Source organism: Symphalangus syndactylus, chromosome 14 (assembly GCF_028878055.3).
Source record: "Symphalangus syndactylus isolate Jambi chromosome 14, NHGRI_mSymSyn1-v2.1_pri, whole genome shotgun sequence".
NCBI lineage: Eukaryota > Metazoa > Chordata > Mammalia > Primates > Hylobatidae > Symphalangus > Symphalangus syndactylus.
Window position 1 is genome coordinate 62,118,175 of NC_072436.2, and position 19,147 is coordinate 62,137,321.

General features: G+C 53.4%; 2 protein-coding genes and 1 long non-coding RNA gene across 5 annotated transcripts in view; 2 read left to right on the top strand and 1 right to left on the bottom strand.

The window, feature by feature from the left end:
• The first annotated feature begins 5,850 nt into the window (after window positions 1-5,850).
• Window positions 5,851-12,051, top strand: LOC129462400 (large ribosomal subunit protein eL38). The gene is made up of 5 exons (XM_055242346.2): window positions 5,851-6,044; window positions 6,217-6,257; window positions 6,429-6,489; window positions 11,390-11,512; window positions 11,980-12,051. Exons 2-5 carry the CDS (start codon window positions 6,255-6,257, stop codon window positions 12,003-12,005), a joined length of 213 nt encoding a protein of 70 aa, XP_055098321.1. The 5' UTR covers window positions 5,851-6,044; window positions 6,217-6,254; the 3' UTR covers window positions 12,006-12,051.
• Window positions 12,052-12,161: 110 nt separating this feature from the next.
• The window catches only part of LOC134732467 (uncharacterized), a 54,093-nt gene continuing 47,107 nt past the window's right edge, over window positions 12,162-19,147 (bottom strand). Inside the window, exon 2 of the long non-coding RNA XR_010115656.1 lies at window positions 12,162-12,252. This is a non-coding gene — a long non-coding RNA (uncharacterized lncRNA). The remainder of the gene's footprint in view (window positions 12,253-19,147) is intronic.
• LOC129462388 (protein tweety homolog 2) overlaps window positions 15,688-19,147 on the top strand; it is a 49,118-nt gene continuing 45,658 nt past the window's right edge. Inside the window, exon 1 of one of the 3 annotated variants that reach the window (XM_063617751.1) lies at window positions 15,688-15,880. In XM_063617751.1, the coding sequence (XP_063473821.1) occupies window positions 15,752-15,880 (129 nt within the window). In that variant the 5' untranslated portion in view covers window positions 15,688-15,751. Of the gene's footprint in view, window positions 15,881-17,805; window positions 17,856-19,147 lie in introns of those variants that run through there. The other 2 variants (XM_055242325.2, XM_063617753.1) reach the window with 2 other exon arrangements.

Below are 19,147 nucleotides of genomic sequence, written 5' to 3' on the forward strand. Positions count from 1 at the left end.
CGGCTGCTAGGCTAAGCATTTTTCTGTTCTTGGTGCCTTCTGGTTTCTCATAAGCAGGGCAGCTGCAGACAGTTGTGCAGGCTGCACACAACTGGCCGCAGTGGCCTGGATCCTAGCAGGAATTAACACTCAACAGAAACTGAGGTTCAGAGCTCTCAGGAGACTCATTCAAATTCTCCCAGCCAGACACTGAATTTGAATCTAAGACTGCCTGCCTCCAGGAAGTTTTCCTCCCACTCTATCATACTGCCTCCTCCAGGAAGACCACCTGGATTGATACCACTCAATCTGATGGTTCTTTCATTCTTGTCACCCTGGAACTTATTTGCTACAAGGGTTTGCACATTCTAGCAGGCTCCTCTGGATGTGTTGGGTTTTCAGGACAAAGCAATATTCTACTCTTCTTTGTGAATCACCATCGATGTTACTCCTGGAGGACTTTCCTGGCCTGTATCACCCCTTCCCCAGCCTGTATCAGACCCCCATGGCCTCCATCTGGTCCCACAATTCCAAACACTTCCTACACCTAAGGCCCAACCTCATCACCGCCTCCCTTACTAGTCTCTGTGTCCCTTGAGATGAGAACAGGGACAGGATCTTATTTCTGCATCTTCACCACTTAGGTACCTAGAGACACCTTAAAGACGGGCCCCATTCCTCTCCTCCCTTCTCCCATCCCAGTTCCCCACCCCATCCCGAGGCTTCCCACTGGAAAAGGTGTCCCCACCCGCTCTGGGCTGACATCAGCTGCTTTGCCTCCCAGAGTAGGGACGAGGCTCCTGGTAACTAGAGCCGACTGCACCCCGCCTTGCCACCCGCAGAGCCCAGGCAGAGGCAGCACCCAGGGCGGCCTCCTTAGAGCATCCACAGAAAAGCTTTGAAACCCTAGGCTAGGTGCCAATAAGACAGTAGCCTGAGCCCATGAGTTACCTGGCCATAGGCACAGAACAGAGATATCCATTATGACAAAGAATGTCCTCGTGGTTTTGGCCTTCTAGTCAAGCGGCTCTCAACCACAAGCGGCATTGCCCTGCTTTTCCCCGGGGACATTTGGCAATGTCTAGAGACATTTTCGTTTCTCACAATTGTGAGGGTCCAGCATTAACCGGATAGGGGCCTGGGATCCTCACAAGGCTCAGAAGAGCCCCAGCCCCTAAACAGAAAGTGAAAGTGACCCCTTCCACAAAGGTCAACCATGTGGGGCGTGAGAACTCCTGTTCCAGTCTGCCTGGCCTTGCTTCATGGCTTCTAGCTCAGCAGCAGGGAGAATGTTAAACCTGTCTACCTCTCAGGGACTCACAGACTCTTTGGGGGCCGGGGGAGACTGAGTAACCAGCATCCCTTTAAACTCACCATCTTCGGTTTCCAAAAAAACACCAGTGGGCCGGATAGAGTGGCACATGCCTGTAATCCCAGTACTTTGGGAGGCCAAGGCAGGAGGATCATTTGAGGCCAGGTGTTAGAGACCAGCCTGGGCAACATAGGGGACCCCATTTCTAAAAAAAAGAGCGGAAGAAAGAAAGAAAAGAAAGAAAGAAGGAAAGAAAGAAAGAGAAAGAAAGAAAAAGAAAAAGAAAATAAGACCACTTGCCTGTGGTCCCAGCTACTTGGGAGGCTGAGGCAGGAGGACCACTTGGGCCCGAGAGGTCGAGGCTGCAGTGAGCAGCGATTGCACCTCTGCACTCCAGCCTGGGCAAGACAGCAAGGCTCTGCCTCAAAAAAATAAACAAATAAAGCACCAACTCCCCCCCCACCCCACTCCCCATCCTTTCCCAGGTAAATGAGTTCAGTGCCAGGGACCAGAGTCCCGGCCTGCTGACAACCTTTAAGGTTTAATAAACAACTCCCTTCCCAGATGGTTTAAAGGCCAGCCCTGCCGGCAGCCAAAGGCAGGGGCCTCTTAGGGGCTTCTTGGTGATTAAATGAGATGGTGGATATGAAAGCACTCCACCAGGTATGAAATCGTATACAAATATTCCCGATAATTTATGTACATTTCTCTCCGCCTGAGCTCCCAGGAGTCGCGCAGAAGGGGCTATTCCGTTTCCAGCCGCGGCCTCAGCGCCCCCGTGCGGCCGCCAGTGGACACAGCACCCAGGGCGGGCCTTGCCTGAGAGGTGCGGGTTGGAGCTTTGCGAATTACCCCATCCAAGGTTCGCTGCGACCCTGCGAGGCGGGAGAGAGGCGACAGCACACACACTCCCACCCCCAAAACATACACACACGTGCACGCACACACACACACACAGAGCTTTAGAAACCAGGAAACCAAGGCTCGGAAGATCACCGCTGGGCAGTGAAGGAGGTGCTGTGGACCCCAGGGATGGGCCCTTCGGTGACGATGACCACAGCGGGCATAAGTGAGGCTGGAAGGGGAACTCCTGAAGGCCCTGGACTCCAGCCCAACTCCCCCTCCAGCCTCTTCTCCCCGACCCCCTGCCCCAGACCCTTCTTACCTCTGCCACACTGAACTTCCCACTCATTCTCAGAAACACCCCGCATTCTCCTGACCCTGGGCTGACGTCAGCTCCCTCCCTCCTTCTGTCTAGAAGTCCTTGTCCTGGCAAGCTGCTGCGCACCCCTCTCGGAGGCAGCACACCGTGTCCTCTCCTCCGTGAAGCCTTCCAGGACTCCCTCAGGAGGAATTAGACCCCTAGCCTCTGGGCATCCTCCACAGCTTGTTATGGGATCCCAGCAGTGATGAGTGTTTGGAGCAGGAACCGCATTCTGCTTATTCCCAAGCCAAGCCCAGTGCCTGCTTTAGAGTAGAAGCTCAATCGATGTTCACCAAGTGAACGGAATGGATTGAATGGGAGAAAATCCTGGAGGTTGGGAGGTCTTCCCAGCCATGTGCCATGCCAGCCCTCTGCCCACCTGCAAGCTGGGGCATTGGGGTTTTTTTGACCGATCCTGGTCCTCTTTCCAATGTGTCCCTGAAAACTGAAGAGAGAACTCTAAACCATTTGGCCTTCAGAGGTGGCCAGAGTGGGGCTGCTGGAGGCAGGAGGGGAGGCCCTGTGCCTTCTGAGGCCCTCTCTGCCTAGAGCCAGCAGAGTGAGGGAAGGGAAGGAGGGAAAAGGGTTGGATTGTGTCCTGTAGCTCCGGACATGCCCTCTGTGCCTCTCCAGCCTCCAGCCATGCTGCAACACACTGCTTGAGACCCTCCCTACCACCTCTTGACAACAGCAATAGCCCTCACCGTCCCGCAGCTGCCAGCATTGGACATTCCAGCTTACCAGCGGCCAGAGTGACCATAACAGGCAGCCTGGACCATCCTGACCTTGAGTCCGGGGCTTTCCTCTCCTGGAGGATCCACCCCGGGCCCTGGAGAGTTTCGTTTTATGTGTATATGGGAGTCACCAGGGAGGCTCATGTCCAGGTCAGCATCTGCTCAAGGTCTCAGGCTGTGGCACTCAGGGCCAGGGCTCTGCCCCCCTTGGTCTCTGACAGTCCCCGGCCACTCCAGGACATTTAGGGCTCATCTTCCCATGGAGCAGGGAAGCGTGCCCTCTGGGCGCCTTGCCTCACTTTTAGTAGCTGCAGCTTATTTTGCTATTTCTCCCCCTTGGGGAGCTGGAGGTCTTTGGTATTTGAACAAATTTGCCATTGTGTTTTGCTACTACACATCTATGGTCCCTTAAATTATACAACTCAAGAGGGTGAACAGCTGTCTCCCTGGGATCGCTGACAAAAGGGTGGTGCAGCTCCTCCTTCTATCCCTGTCCTTGTCCTGTCGGGCCCACAGTGAGGCGAGAAGCACCATTCATTCATTCAACAAATAGTTTTTGGACCTACTACATGCCAGACACTGCCTCAGGCACATCAGTGTCTCCTTCTAGCTCTCCCTGAATTCCTCCCTCCATCCACCACCCCTTCATATGGTGAGTGATCTCAGATGCCACATCCAGCCGGATCATCCTGCAATGTTAGCATTGACCACTTACTGTACAGATGGGTACTGCACTTCGTGAGTTATAGACAGAATGCTGAGCCCTGTCCTTGCCTTCACGGAAAAGTGGTAAGGTGGGGCGTAGTGGCTCACACCTGTAATCCTAGCACTGTGGGAGGCCGAGGCAGGAGGATCCCTTGAGCCCAGGAATTTGAGACCAGCCTGGGCAACCTAGGGAGACCGTGTCTCTAAAAAAGTTTTAAAAAATTAAAAAGAGTGGTACACATGTATGAAAAGTTAAACACCTCCACGCAGCCTACGGAGAAGTGATTGCGAGGAACCACTGCATGAGTGGTAAGCGACATAAGTCAAGAGTGAAGGGTCCTGCCTGAAAAAGGGGAGGCAGGAGCTGAGCTCGGAAGGAACAGTGGCATTTGGCATCAGAGTGGACAGCAGAGCAAATACCTGGAGGGCGGAAAGTGCCCGAAAGTGCCCCTCGGCTTGGCTGAAAGGGTGGCTTCTTGTGGAGGAGCAGTGGAGTAGAAAAGACCAGAAAGGCATCGCCTGAGATGGGAAGGGCTGGCAAAGCCGGGCTCTGAGGTATGGGAAAGTCCTTCTTAGGTCAGAGCTGAAGCACTCCTGCTTCTCAGATCGGATCCGACCTTCAGACATCTAAAATTAGGCTTCTGCCAATTAACCTTTCCCACTGCTAGAACCCCGACACATTTACAGTTGCAGAGACATCGTTCAGCTTTTTTAAAAGACTCTTCAGTGCTATTACAGGATTTTGTGATCTCTCTGCAGCAAGGTCTATTGGTTCCTGTATCTCCAGCACCCCCAGGAAGGTGCTCAGCCTGAGCTTGTTAATGGAAGGGCAGGAGGGAGGAAGAAAGGAAGGGAAGTTAAATAAGTTCTAAGTAAAGCTCCTGGCAAAGTGCTCTTTCCCTTCAGAAGGGCCGCTCTGTAATAATAAGCACAAAGCAAAGAGCAGTGTGGTTATTAAATTTGGGGGAAACAAATACGATAAAATGTAGACATTTGTAGAGAGGTTGGAAATAAAATAAAAGTGGAAGATAAAAATAAAATTGATAACCACAGGTTGCTCAGAGCCTAACCTAAAGGATGTTATGGGGGAGAAAGGAACGCTGCCTTCCCCAGGCTTCCCAAGCCTCCCCAAGTAGTGGCCGGAGCCTGGGCTGGGGGATCTGCCCAGCAGGGGTTCAAGTCCTGAGTCCACCTCTCCCCTGCCGGGCGGTAGTGAGACCTGGCAAGAGCAGGAGCACTCCCGCTGCTACACCATCAGCCCTAGGGGTGAGACACTTAGCCAGGGGCAGCCCTGCGACAGCTGTTGGAAGCATTATTATTATTACTATTGCTAGAGATGGCGTGGGGGGGGGGTCTCACTAGGTTGCCCAGGCTGGTCTCGAACTCCTGGCCTCAAGCGATTCGCCTGCCTCGGCCTCCCCCAGTGCTGGAGTTACAGGCGTGAGCCACCGCGCCCGGCCTTAACTTGCTTTCATTGTACACCTATTCCTAAGGGAACTGGAAGCAGCCGGCAGGAACACTCCCTCTTATGGAAAGAAGAGCCCAGGGCCCTGGTCATGATTCAGGTCCCAAAAAAGAGACCGGAAGAAAACGTGAGGCGCCAGAACAAGAGGTTCTACAAGGTGCACACGAGGGTCCCTGCCATTAAATGAAGAATTTTCTGTGTAGATGCCTGTGCGCAGGTCCAATGAAAGCCATGGAGAATAAGCGTTAGCTCTTCAAACTGAATCTGAGCTAAAACCTACCAAAGCCAGGTTGGGGTTTGGGGGGTTGCGGGGGAAGACAGGAAGGGGTGGTCGGGGAAGAGGCGGGGGTCATAGGAGGAAGGGATGGAGGGGAGCGGGAGGAGGGAGGCAGAGGGAGGGCGGCAGCCAGGATGGTCCATTCCATTCTTGATGCTGCACTGTTGACTTCGACCACAATGGGGCAGGGCTGCTGAAATTGGAAGTGCGAACGCCTACATGAGTCTTGACCCTCAGCAGGCACCATATCCAGTTTCCTCCGTTGGGAGGGTTTAACTGCCCGGAAACGGAAGTCTCGTTCTTTTTCGTCCTTTTTCCCGGTTGCAGCTTGCTGTGAGTGTCTCTAGGGCGGTACGCGGGTGAGAAAGGTAATCTGGGGCAATCCACGGCCAGGTGAAATTTGGGGACCCCAGGTCCGTGTGGAGGGTGTCGGGGAGGAGAAGGGGAGTGCGATGGGGTCGATATTTCGGGGGAGAGTGGGAAAACGGGGTTCACTGCCGGCCCCTGAGCCATGTTAACGCCGAGGACTGTTTCCCGCAGGTCCCGGTCCACGCCAGCGCCCAGAGCGCCTCGTCGCCATGGTGAGTACAGTCCCTGCCTGTTGCCTTCCCGGAGTGGGCTCGTGGGACCCGGGGGCGAGGGCGAGAGAGCCTCCCAAGGATCTCCGGAGGCCGGGAAGAGCTGGTGGACTGGACCATCGCCGAAAGACGTGTCTCTTTGCTGTCTGTTTACCCGCTTCCTTTGTGTTGCAGCCTCGGAAAATTGAAGAAATTAAGGACTTCCTGCTCACAGCCCGACGAAAGGATGCGAAATGTAAGTAGTTGCTCCAAAGGCTCAAGATGGGCAGTGCCTACCCTGGCACCGCTCCGGGAGCATCTTACCCGGAATGTCAGGCAGGAGACGGGTTAGGCCGTCTGGGTGTGTGCCTGGCCCTCTGGGAGCAGTGGTTTCATCCTATTTCCCATGAGAAAGATCTGTGTGGGGCACGTTGAGGCCCTGGAATTTCTAGGAGTATCTTTAGCTAATCACGAGCATCTCAGGGGCTGCCCTGTGTTGTTTTCTTTTGTATAATACAGAAAATTCTCGGAACGGAATCTCCACTGCGCGAAAGTCTCAAGACACACGTCCCATAAACCCTGAGTTTAGGTTCTCTGCAGTTGTGCAAAATCTTAACACAAAACCCATTTTGTAATAAAGTACCAGATATTTGCATGTAGTGTATTGAGGACGGCACACTGCAGTATAGTCGTTTACCTCATGATCCTGTGGTCGCTGGCCAGTGTCAGAAGGTATACCTATCTAGCCCAGAAAAATATTTAAAAAAAAAAATTTTTTTTTTTTTTCCTTGAGACAATCTGGCTCTGTCCCCCAGGCTGGATTGTAGTGGTGCGATTTTGGCTCACTGCAATTACTGCCTCCCAGGTTCAAGTGATCCTCCTGCCTCAGAGTAGCTGGGCGTGCCACCATGCCTGGCTAATTTTTGTGTTTTTGGTAGAGACAGAGTTTCACCATGTTGGCCAGGCTGCTCTCGAATTCCTAACCTCAGATGATCCACCTGCCTCCACTTCCCAAAGTGCTGGGATTACAGGCGTGAGCTACTGCACCCCGCCAAGATCAAAATTTGAAGCAGGGCTTCTACCGAATGTATATCGCATTACCACCATTGTAAAGTCACAAAGTTTAAGTTGGACTGTCATAGGTATGTTTCCCAGCTTGTACATACAGGGAAAAGAAGGTGATTAATGAAAAACCTTAAACAGCAGGTTTTCGATGGGTAGGTACCAGTCTCTGCTGCCCACTTAAATTTTTACACCAAGCATGAGAGGTAGTTGTGTTACACCTTTGTGATACTTTAAGGAGATTTGGGGGCTTGTGTTTGATGCAAGCTACGTCTTGAGTTATGTTGTTACTTTAACCCAGAGTCATCTTTTTTCAGCTGCATGAAGTAGAATCAGGTCACATGTGGAAGTGGGATTGCATGGGACAGGTCTGTTAAGGTAGGCTAAGACACCAGCTGTCTCTAATGCTCTGTGCCAGAGGTGGGGTCAGACGGTGGTTGGTGTACAGGGAGAGTCTTTCAGTCAGTTGGGGGTAGGCAGAGATGGGGGTCATATTTGTGTCCCCATTACCCAAAACAGGCTGTCACGTTTGAGGTAGTGACCACCTGTGGGAAAAAATAGCATCTGATGGGAATGATGTCTCTCTGCCAGGGTTTTGTATAAAGAGATGAGATTATCAGGTCAATTTTATTTCATACCATATGGGGTCCCTGCCTAGTTCGAAGCCCAATTCTACCAGCAGGTAACTTACCCTTCTCAGCAAGTTAAACATGACACCACCCTTTGATTGTGTTTTAAAAGGGTGGTGGTCCAGGCGTGGTGGCTCATGCCTATAATTCCAGCAATTTGGGAGGCCAAAGCAGACAGATCGCTTGAACCAGGAGTTCAAGACCAACCTGGGCAACATGGCAAAACCCCATTTCTACTAAAAATAAAAAAATTAGCTGGGCATGGTGGCACACAGCTGCAGTCCCAGCTACTCAGGAGGCTGAGGCGGGAGAATCAGTTGAACCGAGGAGGCGGAGGTTGCAGTGAGCTGTGATTGTCTCACTGCACTCCAGCTTGGATGACAGCGAGACTATCTCACAAAAATTGGGAATCTTGATTTTAGATGATGTGGCTTTAAAGGTAGCGGTCACAGTCCCCTGGGGGTAGTATAGTGTCAGTAGCTGTTTGTTGAAAAAGCTTTTTAAAATTGTTGCATTAATTTTTAACGTGTAATAAGCGTAGCATAAAATTTACCATTTACACTGTGTATGGTGGTTCCCATCTGTAATCCCAGCACTTTGGGAGACTGAGGCAGATGGATGAGACTAGCCTGGGCATCATAGTGAGACCCTGTCTCTACAAAAGAATAAAGTTAGCCGGGCCTGTGCCCGTGGTCCCAGCTACTCAGGAGGCTGAGGTAGGATTGCTTGAACCCAGGAAATTGAGGCTGTGGTGAGCCATGGTTATGCTCCTGCACTCCGGGCTGGGCAGCAAAGCATAATTGTACAGTTCAGTGGCATTCAGTAAATTCACATTGTTGAGCAGCTGCCACCATCACCACCCATCTCCAGGACTTGATCTTCCCAGACTGAAACTCCCTGTTAAACACCGGCTCCCCATTCTTCCCCAGCCCCTGGCAACCACCTTCCAATTTGTCCCTGAATGTGACTGCTCTGGTTACCCCATACAAGTGGGTCTGCTATTGCATATTTGACCTTTTGTGACTGGCTTCTCTTCAGATGTCCTCAAGCATGTGTCAGAATTGCCTTTTTACTTTTTCTTTTTTTTTTTTGAGATGGAGTGTCACTCTGTTGCCCAGGCTGGAGTGCAGTGGTGGAATCTCGGCTCACTGCAAGCTCCGCCTCCCAGGTTCATGCCATTCTCCTGCCTCAGCCTCCCGAGTAGCTGGGATTACAGGCACCTGTCACCATGCCGGGCTAATTTTTTTTTTTTAAAGTAGAGACGGGGTTTCACCGAGTGAGCCAGGATGGTCTCTATCTCCTGACCTTATGATCCACCTGCCTTGGCCTCCCAAAGTGCTGGGATTACAGGCGTGAGCCACCGTGCCCGGCCCGGAATTTGCTTTTTTCAAACAGGGTCTCACTCCTGCCCAGGCTGGAGTGCAGTGGTGTGATCATGGCTCACTACATCCTTGATCTCCTGGGTGCGAGTGATCCTCCCACCTTAGCTTCCAGAGTCTCTGGGACTACGGGCACGCGCCACCACACCTGGCTAATTTTTGTTTTTTTAGAGACGGGATCTATGTTGGCCAGGCTAGTCTCCAGCTCCTGGCCTCAAGCAATCCTCCCACCTTAGCCTTCCAAACTGCTGAGATTACAGGCATGAGCCACCACACCCAGACCAGAGTTTTCCATTGTGTGGGTAGGCCACGGTTTGTTTATTCGTCTGTTAATGGACATTGTGTTGCTTTTACATTTCCGCTGTTGTGAAATAATGCTCTGAACATGGGTGTGCAAATATTTCTGTGGTTGCTAACTGTTCTTTGGGGTATATACCTAGAAATGGAATTGCTGCACATACGGCAATGTTGAGTAAACTTTTTTTTTTTTTTGAGATGGAGTTTCACTCTTATTGCCCAGGCCAGAGTGCAGTGGCAGAATCTTGGCTCACTGCAAACTCTGCCTCCCATGTTCTCCTGCCTCAGCCTCCTGAGTAGCTGGGATTACAGGCACCCAGCTAATTTTTGTATTTTTAGGAGAGACGGGGTTTCTCCATGTTGATCAGGCTGGTCTCGAACTCCTGACCTCAGGTGATCGGCCCACCTCAGCCTCCCAAAGTGCTGGGATTACAGGCATGAGCCACCGCGCCCAACTGAATAAACATTTTGAAGAGCTCCATGTGTCTTTACAAGTGGTGTTCAGCTTAGTTCAGCTGCTAGGGGCAGTGTTACACTGAAATGGGTTAGTTTGGATGAATATCCAGGTGTCTGGATGTATTAAGAACAAGAGTCCAGGCAGCCTGTGCTTTGGGCAGGCTCTGCGTCACAGTGCTGCTTCCTCTGATGTACCCCATTCGTATAGCAGTTACTGGCAGAAATGGAGTTGCGGAATTGCGAGGACAAGATCATCTTGTGCTGCATCTGCCAGGTTAAGTGCTGTGTGCTGCGTCTGGCCAGGTGCTGGCACATCACTGCTATTATAACAAATCCTGGGAGTATCTCTGAGCAGTTTTTAAAGAGTTGGAACAAGGCATTCAATGAGTACATGGAGTGGTAACTACTCCCGGGAAGGGGTTATCTCAAAGCAGCCAAATGGCAATGCATTGATACTGCTAGTACATAACCAGAGTAGTGCACAATTCAAACCCCACACAGCTGAATTTGAGGTACATGTTAGCTGTGTCTTATCTGAGCTGTGATCCTGAGATAGAACTCGGCAGCAGGAAAGAACCCAGAAAATGGATTCCACATAAATTCAAGGAAAAGCCTGGGTGCATGTTGTGTGCAGTGGCTGGAGGCATCCTGAAGAACGAGCTCTTACTGGCCCAGAATGTCATCTCACATGCGGAGACGTGATTTCCGGGAGTGGAATGCTGAAAAGCGCTCAGTCCCGGCAGAGATCCTGTCTCCTTACTTTATCACTTCTTCCATCCCTTTTAAAAAAGATAATAGGCCAGGCGTGGTGGCTCATGCCTGGAATCCCAGCATTTTGGGAGCCTGAGGCCAGCGGATCATGAGGTCAAGAGATCAAGACAATCCTAGCCAACATGGTGAAACCCCATCTCTACTAAAAATACAAAAAATTAGCTGGGTGTGGTGGTGCGCGCCTGTAATCCCAGCTACTCCAGGAGGCTTAGGCAGGAGAATCCCTTGAACCTGGGAGGCGGAGGTTGCAGGGAGCCAAGATTGCGCCACTACGCTCCAGCCTGGCAACAGACCGAGACTGTCTCAAAAAAGAAAGTAGAAATAAGAAAGATAATAAGGTTGATAGAGGATATTCTACAATGCTGTGTTCAGTGTACCCAATAAAAGTCAACAAGTTGGAGGAACGGGTAATAGTGTTTTCTGTTTGCGCAGAGGGACGGTACTGGAGGTGGGTGCTGACTTTCTCCTGCATGCTGCTTACTGCTTGAGTGTGTTTGCACATGGACTGTGTCACATCTGTTTTCTGTGATACAATTTAATTCCTGATTCTGGTCTCCGGTAGCTGTCAAGATCAAGAAAAATAAGGACAACGTGAAATTTAAAGTTCGATGCAGCAGATACCTTTACACCCTGGTCATCACTGACAAAGAGAAGGCAGAGAAACTGAAGCAGTCCCTGCCCCCTGGTGAGTGAGCCTGAAGTCACTTCAGGGGTGGGTGGGGTTTGGAAAGTTGCTGTGTGTGGCCATGTTGTATCTTGTTTTGAATCCCTCTGATTTTCAGAGCCCTTTTTATGGTCTAAGAATCTGCTCTTGCTGTTGGGAGTGTGAGGAATAGTTGTGATTCTCAGGTTATATACAGTACCAGAAATCATTTCCTTAGCCTGAAGAGAGGTTAGAGCTCTTTTAATCCGGTTCACGACCCTTCGAGGTTGGTGCTAGTACTGGTAGTCCCCATTTTTTACAGGGGAACAGATGGAATATAATAGACCAAGTCTTTTTATCAAACACTAAATATTTTAACTGAAACTTCGCTGGTGGCTCTAATTTCTGAACCTTGTGTGCTCTCTTTAGCTTAAGTACAAAATCTAGACAAGCAGTAGCAACTCAGATGTGTCTTCTGGATGGCTTACTTTTTGTCTCTTTCCCTCTAGGTTTGGCAGTGAAGGAACTGAAATGAACCAGACACACTGATTGGAACTGTATTAAAATACTAAAAATCCTAAGTGTCTTTCATCTTTGAGGATGGGAAAGGGAAAAATGCTACCTGGTAGTGGCTTCTGATGGGAACAGGACGGGGGTCCTGTTGCTTCCTTCCTCCTGCATCTTTGTTTGTTTGTTTTTGTCTTTTTTTTTTGTTTTTTGAGATGGAGTCTTGCTCTGCGGCTCAGCCTGGAGCACAGTGGTGCGATCTCAGCTCACTACCACTTCCACCTCCTGGATTCAAGCGATTCTCCTGCCTCAGCCTCCTGAGTAGCTGGGATTACAGGCACATGTCACCACGCCTGGCTAATTTTTGTATTTTTAGTAGAGACAGGGTTTCACTGCCTGCTTCAGCCTGCCATAGTGCTGGAATTACAGGCATGAGCCTCTGTGCTCAGCGCATCCCTAATCTTGAGCATGGTCTCAGTGGGCGAATGAGGCTATCTGTTTTCAGCCCGAGTTTGAAAATAAGATGTGGGGAGGCCATGGTGGAAGTAGCACGTGGGGTTAAACATAACTGGCAGATGTGGGAGCGGTGGTGGGGCATGCCATTCAAACAGGTCCCAAAATGGGTGCAACAAGGTATAGCACATCTACCACTCGCTAACTTGACTGACTTGGAGAAAAGACTACACTTTTGCCCGTTTCCTCAGTTGGAAAATAGCCATATTAACACCTCTTTCATTGGCCTGCTGTCAGGGTGCTGGGATTGTGGTGGGGGGGGGGTGTGTGTGTGGGTTGGCGTGGCCACCAGGTGGTGCTGTGCCATAGCGGACAGCACCCCTGGAAATGACCGGCATCATAAAACCTGTCTTCATGCCCGAGGTAGTGTTTCTTGTTTTTTTAAGCTCTCTATAAGTGTATACAGTGTGCTTGGTATTGTGTTAGGCATTTAAACGCGCTCAGGTTGTAAGGTTGAAGTGCCAGTCTTTGAATATTCTGTAAGGATTGTGAGGGTGTGAGGTGGTTGTGAGTCTGGTCGTGGGTCTTGTTTCCTCCGGGAGAGGGTAGGTATGCCAGCCCTCAGGCCCAGGTGCGGCACTGTGGGTGGCTCTCAGCCTTCCCCGTTCTGTAAACATTTGCAGATTCCCAAGGAAGAGCAGCCTTTACCACGTGGGTTTTCTTTGTTCCCAGCACATCGTCCAGAGTTTCATCCCAGCTCCTAGGAGACAGGTCCTGCCGGGGTGTGTCCAGCCTTGTCTAGAGAAGGCTGCCTTTCAGGCAGTGCCTCCCAGCCCTGGCTTGTGACTCAGTCATCTGGGGCACTTAGGCAGTTCACTGTGGTGGCCGGGGCTAACTGGAGATTGCGATTGCGGCGGTCTGGGGCATAGGTGTGTTTCCAAGCTCTCAGGTGGGCCACTGTCTTGCTGGGGCTTCAGCAAGCCCCTAAGGGCTGCATACCAGGTGAATGGGGGGGTGGGTGGGCTACAGCTGCTGGTTTGCAGACTGTTCTCCAACTCCCTGCTCAGTCTGAGAGGTCTGTCTCTGTTGTGCCTCAGCTTTTTTTGACACCTCTCTGGGTCAGTAGGCCTCCGGGGAAGCAGCTAGACTGGTCGCTGTCTGGCTGGGTGCAGGTGGGCTGACAGGTTTGGATATTGCGGGCTTCATTCCGGTGGCTGTGGGGATAGCCCTGAGGGACAGCCTTTGCAGTTTGTTTCTTCCAGTACCGTGTGCAGGCCTCCAGCCTTCTGGGTCTTCCGTTGCCCCGGGTTCAAAGTCAGTCCTCGGTGACCACCCACTGCCTAGGAGGCAGGCCCTTCCCACTTGGGGGGCCTCTGAGGGCAGGGGCTTTAAAGGCGGCTACCAGAGCCCTTCCTGAAGAGTCCACTTTCCCCAGCAACTGCAGGGACTGAGTCAGAGACCAAGACCTTTTAAAATGAGATTTTCACCCAAAGAAGTTCCTTCCCCTGCCGCAGTCTCCAAGCTGATCGCCTGGCTCCTGCAGTTCTCCGGCTCCCCTTTCCTGTTCTGGAACTTGCTTGCTTCCCCTTCCACTGGCCTTAGTCCCTGATCTCACAGGGTCCTGTTCCTTCTGCACAGAGGCTTCCCCCAGCACCCCCCTCTTTGACTCCGGATCATACTTCAGCTCATGTCACTGTGCCCTCTCCCTACAGCAGGGACTCTGACATTTCGCAAGGCCTGCAATCTCTGTTTGCAGGATACAAGTCCAGCTCACCTCGCCTACTAGGCTGTAGACAACATGCAGGCAGGAACGTGTGTTTTAACCATTACTGTATCCTCTAGAACAGAGAACGTGCTCAAGGAAATTTGTTGAAAGACACCCCTATGAGAGAAGAATGGCTGCTTCCAGCCTCCGGGACCCCTCAGCTTTGGGCTCCCGTGGGGCCCCAGAACTGTGGGATCATGGCCACAAGGAGAGGCCCCGACGCCAGGACTTCCTCTAATGGACACAGGGCCTTTGAGCACTGGGTGAATGGGGCCCCGCTCCCCAGCAGCCATGTGTGTTTGCGAGCGTTTTCAGTCGGCCCGCATCCACCCGGTCCCTTCAGCCAGAACCCTAGGAGTCCCGCCCCCGTCCTCCCGGGCTCCTTTCTCATCCGCGTCCCTGCCGCAGTGGCTACGCACCCCTCAGACTGGCTGCCCAGTGCGGTTTCCACGCCCAATCTGCCGCGATCCCATCACTCCACCCCACCTACTCCTGACTCCTTGTCCTCCAGCCTGGGCTCCTCCCTCCGCTGGACAAGTCACGCCAAGCAGTTTACGGTTACAGGACGGGTGGTGGCCTCTGCATATGTGCAGAGTACGGAGGGTCTAGGGATGCGAGACTCCCCGATGGGCAACCTCCCCTGCCTTTGCTTTTCCCCAGAGCCCCCTCCTGGCCTGTGTTCGCATCTTCTCGGGTCGTCATCGCCCTCTGCGGTGCCTGAGCTCGGGGTGAGGGTTTTTGTCGGCTTTTGTTACATCACCGATGTAACAGTGCCTGGCATGTAGTAGGTGCTCAATAAATATGTTGTTGCATGCGCTTCAGTCTCCCCTAATGCTTGTCCCTTCTGGGCGCTCTCATCGCTCTCCTACCTTCTCCGCTACACAGTTCGAAGGTCCCCTCCTCCGGGAAGCTCACCCGTCCCACTTGCCAGGAAGAATCAAGCAAATTTTCTGAGTGAGACACCTTGTCCTCACTCAGGAGTCCTGCAGGTGGCTTCAGTGAGTTGTTGGAGCAGATGCGCCGGGAGCTCCCGAGGGCAGGGATGGCGTCTTATTTCTCTTTTTAAGTCCACAGGGCTTGCACAATAGATGCCCAAAAAATGAGAGTGAATTTAGAATGAGTGACCGAGTGGCTGAAGATTGCCTCCTTCCTTTCCCAGTCTGTCGGTTACTTACCCTGTGACAAGCCCTTGGGACAGGCAGTCGCCCCTCTCTGGCCTATGACTGCTGGCTGCCCCCACTGACACCTTATACCCTTGATCTGATCATAAATAAGAAGCAGCCAGGGGACCTCGAGACTGAGACTGATTTAGAGACTTCTGGGAGCTTTTTTCACTTCCCTCCTCCCATCTGGCCAGGACGGATCCCCGCCCAGAAAGGGGCTATTGACTGGAGCGGGCTGCGCGCCCAGAACTGAGACTGGGATCGCGGTGGGGCGGGGCGGGGCGGGCGCGGGCCCAGGGAGAGGCGGGGCTGGGGGCGGGGCGGGCACGGGGGCCCCGGCCGGGAGGTGAGCGCAGCTGCCGTTGAGCTTGTGGATAGCACTCCGGCCGAGCCATGCAGGCGGCGCGCGTGGACTACATCTCTCCCTGGTGGGTCGTGTGGCTGCACAGCATCCCGCACCTCGGCCTGCGCCTGCAGCCCGTGAACAGCACCTTCAGCCCCGGTGATGAGAGTTACCAGGAGGTGAGTTCACGCCGCCCCAGACCCCAGCCATGCGCGCCCCAAGTCCCCGCACTACCCCCTCTCCCCTCGAGAGCCTGCCCTTTTCCCATGTGCCTCTCAGACCCCTTCTCTCCCCACGCAGCCCTTTCCCGTCTCCCCTCTCCCCTTCTCCCCTATCCTCCCAGGCCCGTGGCCCGCGTCCCCTCCTGTCTGGGAACCTGGGGGCCGGGAAAACTGAAGAGATCAGAGTGAAGTGGGCGTGGGGAAGGGGAGGAAGGGCGCAAGACCGCCTGCGGGGTGAGGGGCTGAACGCTGAGCGGGCAGGGCGGCGCGGGGTAGGGGTAGGGACAGGGGCATTCGTGTCGGGGTAATCCTGGCACGCCAGGTGCGGGGTTGCTGAGGGATGCCCCGACGTTTTCGACCGTCTGAGATTCCAAGATGGGGCGCTCTCTTTCCGGGGCTGAGTGGCCTAGGAAAGTTTGACAGAAACCGAGTAGAGTCTCCCAAGTCGGTCTTCTCAGCACCCCTCCTCCCCAGCCCCGGCCTGCAGGGTGGGAGTCCCAGCTGGAAGGCTGCAGGGCTTGGGGAAGCAGCGTGGGTCACTTCCCCTCTAGCGCAGAGAATCCACAGCTGCTTGGGCTTGTTCCAGGGAAGGAAGGTGGCCTCCGTCAGCCCATCTCACACTGTTGTCCTGAGGACCCCCTTGAATTGACAGCCTCTCTGTGTCCCCTGGTACTAGACTCACCCATTCCTGTTCCCCCACGCCCCTCTCTCCACCTTCTAAGCCCTGAATTTCTGGCCTAGGGCAGTCACTCCCGGCTTCCCTGCCCTTTCCCTACTCTGCTGGCCCTTGGCAGGATTCTGCACCCCACAGACAGGCCCAGGGCTCCCCAGACCTCCCTGCCCAGACAAACAAAGCTGCAGAATCTCCCAGCCCGTCTCAGGTCTGGTCATGCCTGCTCTGGCCCAGGGAGCCCACCTGTATCAGTTCCTTGTGTTGGGTCAAAGATTCTGGGGCCAGTGGCCCAGGATGGGTTCCATTTGTTCAGAGCCAGGCGCCCATGTCAGGACTTTGGCCCCCAGCGGCCTCTCCCTGTGTCAAGTTGTCCAGATATGGGACAGGTCAGGGCAAAGCAGGGCCTCTTGGAGGGAATCCTGATCCAGTGTGAGATGCCCAAGCGCCAGTGACAGGGAGTCTAATAATAACCCCCGGGGACCCGGCTGCCATCAGGCCCAGGCAGATGGTGCCTGCCCTACCAGAGGGAGGGGAGCATCAGGACCCCTTCCTGGGGTTCAGTGGGCACTCAGGAGCAAGACGGCAGTCGGTGGACACACCCCCCCTCCCCCAGAGCCCAGCCTGTGGGAGTCTGTGTTCCCTGAGAATGTGGCTGCCTGGGGATAGCTCCAGGGAATCTTCCTCCTCCAGAGAATGCATGAAAAGAGGCGGATATGATTTCAGAGACAGCTGTGTGTGTGTGTGTGTGTGTGTGTGTCCCCATCCCAAACCCTGTGCCCCAGATCCCACACCCAGGGTCTCCAGCCATAGTTTTCTCCTCTCCACTGGAGGAAATCTAAACTTTTCACTGCGTCAAGAAGACCCCTAGATGGGGGTAGGGATGGTAAGGGGACTCCTTCACCCTGCTGGCTCCAGACACAGTTCCTATCTGCCCAACAGCCGTGGCTGGTGGAGACTGGGCCTGCCCACAGCCCCCTCAGTCCCATGGACAGGTGGCAGTTGAGCCAGATGAACCTACCTCCAGCCTCTGCCCCTCCTCCCAGGATTCCAGCCCTGGCTTACTTTGTGCCGGGCAACAAATGGTTCCAGAGGGTGTCCCTTCCCATTGGCCACTGCTTCTGGGCAGCTGACACCAGCCCTGCCCACTGGCTCCTGGTCCCGCTCACCCCTCCCCACCACTCAGATGGCTGAGTAGGAGAGCCTGGTGGGCCAGGACCGGAAGTCTGGCTCTGGGTGTTATTTAAGGCGGCTCCTGTTTTGGTAAGTTCCCCTGTTGTGACCACAGGTCTCTCCTGGACGTCTTCTTTCCTCCTGAGCACCAGTCACTAACAGAGTCAGATGGACCGTCGGTCATCCCAGTCTTCAGCAATCTTGACTGGGGCAAGTGCCATGCCAGGCGTGGGCTGACCATGGTAACGAAGGCAGCAGGTCTTCAGGAGAAATTGCTGGGGATTCTCTGCGGCTGGGCTCTGGGCACAGTGCTGTGGCAGACACCAAGCAGTTTGAGGTGGGGGCTCTGCCCTCCAGTTGGCTGGGGTGGATTCCCAGTTCTTTCCATGTGTGACCACGGGTAGGTGTCTTAACCTCTCTGAGCCTTGCTCCCTTCATCTGCAAGAATTAGATGAGATATTCCACATATCATGCCTAGTAGAGAGGGTCCCATAGCACATAACAGGAGCCAGTGACACAGATCATTCACTGGAGTGGCTGTGAGGTTCAGCATTGTGTCTCAGGACAGTACCCTGTTGGGGGATGGAGAGGAAGGAGATCTCTTCCACAGACTCTGATTGGGGGATACTGAACAAAACGCCTGCAGAAAGGGATTCAGCTCATGCCCCACATGTTCAAATGCACAATGCTGGCTGTGTGGGGAGTGGGGGTGGGTGCATGTGCATCAGACATTAAGCAAAGATGGAAACAGGCAGGTGTTGGCCTAGGGATGTGGGTGGTGCGGGGGATCTCAAAGGCAAGAGCGTTCTTGGAAGTGCAGAGATGGTGAAGAGCAGGTCACCTGGTAAGCTGGGATTTCCTGAGCAAATTCAGTGTTCCAGAACCTTCCTGAGGAAGTAGGGGCTCTCACTTACTTCCTGGGGTCTTTGGGAGCCATGGAAGCCCCCAGTCCTCCTGATAGTTGATCCTCGCCCCTCTCCCCCCAGTGAACTTGAGCCCAAGTCCTCACAAAGGCCACTTGGCCTGTGTCACCAGCATTGTGGGGAGGCTACCCTCCAGTCAGTAGAGGCATGAGAAGTTAGCACCAAGGCAGGGCTGTGGATGAGTGCACGCTGGCCCTGGCAGGCACCCAGCTCTGGGCTGCCAGATGTGGCTGTATGTCTGGAAGCAAATCAGCCTAGACCTGCAGCCCGAGTCTTCTCACCTTTGAAAGATGAGGGGGATTGAATTTGGAGACGATTCCTATTCTAAAGAGATGGTAAAAGGACTAGAGAGTTCGTGGATTATGAAGCCTGTGGCCAGTGCCTGGCACACTGGAAACTGCTACAATCGCTGCTTGGGAAGGAGAAGACTGCAGCCAGCCAGGTGTCCACTGGGCAGTG